This window comes from Bison bison, unplaced genomic scaffold (genome assembly GCF_000754665.1).
Source record: "Bison bison bison isolate TAMUID 2011002044 unplaced genomic scaffold, Bison_UMD1.0 scf7180017864473, whole genome shotgun sequence".
Taxonomy (NCBI): domain Eukaryota; kingdom Metazoa; phylum Chordata; class Mammalia; order Artiodactyla; family Bovidae; genus Bison; species Bison bison.
In genome coordinates, this window is record NW_011495034.1 from 17618509 (window position 1) to 17623534 (window position 5026).

At 51.1% G+C, this 5026-nt stretch overlaps 1 protein-coding gene across 7 annotated transcripts in view; it reads right to left on the reverse strand.

The window, feature by feature from the left end:
* Positions 1–5026, reverse strand: part of GPR56 (G protein-coupled receptor 56) — an 81519-nt gene that overhangs the window by 15161 nt on the left and 61332 nt on the right. For all 7 annotated transcript variants that reach the window (XM_010861865.1, XM_010861866.1, XM_010861861.1 and 4 more), the window contains one exon: positions 310–403. In XM_010861865.1, the coding sequence (XP_010860167.1) occupies positions 310–403 (94 nt within the window). The remainder of the gene's footprint in view (positions 1–309; positions 404–5026) is intronic.

Genomic DNA, 5026 nt, shown 5'->3' on the forward strand with positions numbered 1-5026 from the left:
TTTAAATAGCAATAAAATATTTCATGAGGCCATGCCTGCCACAGACAGCGGCGCAGGCTGTGCACTGCACAGGGGTGCTCTGGCTGCAGGGGCGGGTGGGGCCCAAACCCACCCCAAGCTGTGTACTGGGGCCGGGGGCTGCATTTGACAGGATGAAGGGGAGACTCTATCTTTTTTCCAAGGTACCGTCTACTTGCTAAGCTGTATTTGCAGGCCTGTGCCTGCCCAAAGGGGTTAGTGGATGTGCTGGTTCTTAACACAAGGATGGCATTTTAACAGAAGTCCCAAGGCACCTCCAGGAAAACCTACCTGGAACCAGGAGGAGACCCAGCAGGAACAGTGGCATCTGCAGCAGCACTTGGGCAGTCATCTTCCTCCCCCAAGGCACCCGAGACATCACTGCCTGAAAGAGGCCAGGAGTGTTAGCCGAGGTCCTGATCCCCAGGGGGATTGCCAGCCCTACAGAGGGACAAACCAGTGTAGTATGGACGTGGATGCGAGGCAGGGAGGCATGTGTGGAAACAGTCTGTGGACCTCCCCCAGCGCTGCCAGGAGCGGAGTATCAGGAGGCAGTGGCCAAAAGAAGACATACAGATGACCAATAGGCATGTGAAAAGATGCTCTGCGTAGCTAATTACTAGAGAAATGAAAATCAAAACTACAATGAGGTATCTCACACAGGTCAGAATGGCCATCATTAAAAAGCCTACAAATAGCAAATCCTGGAGAAGGTGTGAAGAAAAGGGAGCCCTCCCACACTGTTGGTGGCAATGTAAACTGGTGCAGCTCTATGGAGGACAGTGTGGAGGCTCCTCAGAAAATTAAAACCAGAGTTGTCGTATAATCCAGCAATCCCACTCCTGGGCATATGCCTGGACAAAACTATAATTCAGAAAGATATATGCACCCCTAGGTTCACAGCAGCACAATTCACAATAGCCAAAACATGGAAACAACCTATTCTTCCATCAACAGAAGAACGAATAAAGATGTGGTACATATATGCAACGAAATCCTACTTGGCCATAAAAAAGAATGAAACAATGCTACCTGTAGCAACATGAATGGACCTAAAGATGATCACACTAAGTGGAGCAAGTCACAGAAAGTCCAGTACAGTATGATATCAGTTATATGTGAAATCTACAATATGACACCAATGAGAACAGACTTGTGATTGCCCAGAGGTAGGGGGTGGGGCGGGATAGATTGGGAGTTTGGGGTGAGCTGATACAAACTATTACACACAGAATGCATGAAAAACAAGGTCCTGCTGTGTAGCAAGGGAACTACATTCAATATCCTGTGACCAACCGTAATGGAAAAGAATATGAAAAGAGTATATAAGTACTGCATAACTGAATCACTTTGCTATAAGCAGAAATTAACACAATGTTGTGAATCAACTATTCTTCAATAAAATACATTTTTAAATAATTTTTTTAATTAAAAAAAAAAGGCAGTGACTGAGTTCAAGTCCCAGCTCCACCTCTGGCTTGCTGCATAATCCTGTGTAAGTCAGGGAAAACAGGACTAAGAATAGTACCTCCCTTCGGAACCCAGCAGTGATGGGGTAACCAGGGTAGCATCACCAGGAACCACCCGACCCTGCCCGCGCCGGGCCTTCAGAAACAAGGAAAAGGACGTTCTCAGGGTTCTCCTCCAGAAACCTCACCATGATCACCCCTAAGACCCAGCTCAGAGGACACCTTCAGGAAGTCTTCCTCAACCTCTCTACAGTCGGTCCTAGACTCCTTTGGTTCCCGCCTCCAGCCAGGGGTCTCCTGTTAGCCAGCTCTGGGAGGTACAGGACGGTGCACCCCTCCTCCACAGGGAGCTCCTGATCCATCTCTGTGCACAGGCCCAGTGTTCACAGAGGTTACTGCGCATCCGGGCCGCAGGGGTATTGGAGTGAAGGATCAGTGCGGTCACAGCGCCCTCTATAGGGGCTGGAGGAGAGAGGCACTGCCTGGTATGGCCACCAGGGGGAGTCATTCCCAAGGCAGCTGCAAAGGCAGAGGGATGTCCCAGTCTGGCAGGGAGAAACAGTATGGTCCAAGCTGGGGAGGAGACAGCTCCCTCCAGCCCTCTCCTGGTGTAGAATGGGTCACTCCCCCAGCCTCTGTTAGCTGAGTACCCACTATCTGCCAGCCTGTGCTGACCCAGCCTCCTCACCCCTACACGTATGCTAATCCTCATTCCAACCCTGTGAAATAGGCCCTACCATTCGACCCATTTCACAGATAGGGAACCTGAGATCCAAGGAATTAAACGACTTGCCCATTTAATTGTTCCAGAGGCCAAGGGCTTTCCCTGCCTGATCAGGATTGTAGTGCCTGGCAGGGAACCTCCGTTTCTGGGACTTACAGAGAGATGCCGGGTGGCTTTGCCCACCCAACGGCCATCTGGCCCAGTGACTGAGTTGGGTGCTGGCAGTCATGAACAGACACCCTCATCCTGTGGGGAGCTGCATATGTCTGTGGTGACAGATGCAGTCATCTGCCACAAGCCAGACAAAAGGAAGCCTGGCATCCATGGGGCATGTGAGGAGTTTGATTTGGGGGAACCCAGGAGGGCTTCCAGGAGAAAGTGACTTTTGGATGGACTATTTGAGGGCAGCATTAAATGAAGGGGTGGCCCAGACAGGAAGTCACTGAAATGACCTGGCCCCCTCAAGCCAGTCTCCAGTATCCCAACATATATAACGGAATCCTAATTTCTTGGGTCTGGTCAGTCTAATCGTTGGTCAACTGGGTTCATCACCCTGCCCTGGTGATATCACAAGACCCCAGAGAAGAAAGAAGTGGAAGTCTTTGGGGGAATAGCTGCTATTTCCTAAATTGTGATTTTTAATGTTTCACTCTGCATCCTCTCTGAGGATTTTGGTTCCTTTTGGGTTTTGGTGTTTTCTTTTTTTTTTAGGGGGAATGAAGGATTTATTACTTGAAGTAAGGAGAACACCGAGCATCTTTCTAAAGCAGTGTCTCCCATTTGGACTCCTTTTGAAACTGTCGCTCTAGAACAGTGGAAGGAAACCCAGCATCTGGGGACAGAAGTATATCTCTGCTGGACCCCTTCTCTTTCCTCCTCCTTTCTGCCAGTCCCTGTCACTGTCTGTACCTGATCCCCAATACAAACGACATCTCCTCCAAGCAACTCCCCAACCCCTATTTTGACTTTTGCTTTATACCTATGAACTCAGAGTTCACAGATCACTTTGCAAATATGGCCCCAGTTCTTCATTACGGCATTTGCATTCAAGGCCCAGAGAGGGCCAGTGATTTCCTGACCTTACACAGCAAGCAAGGATGGAGCTGGCTAGAATCCAAGTATCTCTCTGGCCCACTGACTTTCAAAGTGAGTTACTGCTATCAGTATACAGTGCCTAGGACAGGGCAGAGTCATCTGTTTTCATTTATCTTCCTGGACTGATCTCTTCGAGAACAAAAAAGCATAAAGAGGGAATGAGGTTCCCATCACCAGAGGGATACAAGTGAGGCTACATTTGTGAAATGCCATGATTCCAACAGATAGGGGTCAATGGCATGCTCTGACATTCCTGGGTCATCCCCACTCTACCCTGGCTGCTTGAACAGCCACTCCAAAGTGAACAACTCTAGCCTCATAGACTTTCTTGGAATTTGAGGGGGAGGGACTGCCTACTTTCCTTTAACCCATCCTTAGTAGAGTAGACTCTGGAGCCAGATTGGGTTTAAATATCAATTCCTCTACTCAATGGCCATGTGTCTCTGGACTAGTTACTCACCTTCTCTGGGCCTCACTTTTGTCATCTGTAAACAGGTATAAAAATCAAGACTATCGCAAGGGTCATTGTGAGAATTAAATGAATTGGTATCTATAGAGGATTTAGAGCAGGAATATGCACAAGGCAGGTGCCATAGGTGTCGGCTCAATACCTCTGTATCCTTCCTGACCAGCTCACGCCTGCCCCTCACCCAGGCCCCTGGGCCCGTCACAGGTCCTGACTCCTACACCTTCCCTCCCACCCTCCACGTCACCCCCTCATGGCCCCCACAGCCAGCTCAACTTCCAAAGCGCCTTGACCGGAAATTCTTCGAGCATGAAATTTCCTTTCTGGGAAGACTGAAACCCCACCCAGAAAACTTCCTACCTCACAGCACGGACCTGAGCCTGTCCCCAGAAGCCTCTGAGGGACAGGAGGGCTGGACGGGGGCACCACCTACACTCTCATGAGATCCTCAGAGCCACCCTGTGAGGCCGGTCCTGCTGCTTTGCCATTTTACAGATCAGAAAACTGAGACTAGGGCAGGGCTGTCTGTTCTAAGCTTCCCCACTGGTGGAGCTAAGACACGGACCTTGGTGTCATTCTAGAGAACTCCTTGGAGAGCTGGAGCCAATAGTTTCTAGAGATGCTTGCTCCTCTGGTTTGGGGAGACCCCCAAACAAAAGGAGAGAGAAATGGTGGGTGGGTGACAGCCGAGACCACAGGCTGTGCAGGCAACTCCAGCCTGGGAGAGAGAATTTAGGGGGCTGAGTCCCCAAAAGAGGTCCCTCCCTGCCCCGCCCCTTCTAGAGCAGCTGCCCTTGACCTCAGGCCTTCCGTAAACACATGCAGAGAACAAAACAATCCGGCCCAGTTTGACACAATGGGGGCCACCATCACAGAGTCCCAAGGATCCAGGCAGAGCGGAGGGGCCAGGGCTCATCTAAGCTAAGACTCCTGGCTGCCCATCCCCTGGGCTGGCTGGGCCCAGGAGGAGATGCCCCGGCTCCAGCACGGGCCCAGCCCTGCCCATCCTCATGGTAGGGGAGAGGGTAACGGGCAGGGGACTCATGGCTCACTTTCTCCCCTGAGTCCTGACTCACTTCCTCTGCCATCCGTTTAGAGCCACGAGTCACTGCTGGCCCAGTCCAGGCCCCTGGAAAACCCATTTCCTCGGAGGATGGAGGTGGAAGTTGAGTGGACAGGACCTTGGTGGCTCTGGGGTTAACCCTTCCCGGGCAGGCGCCGCCCCAGGAAGATGACCTAGGCCCCCAGGCCTTC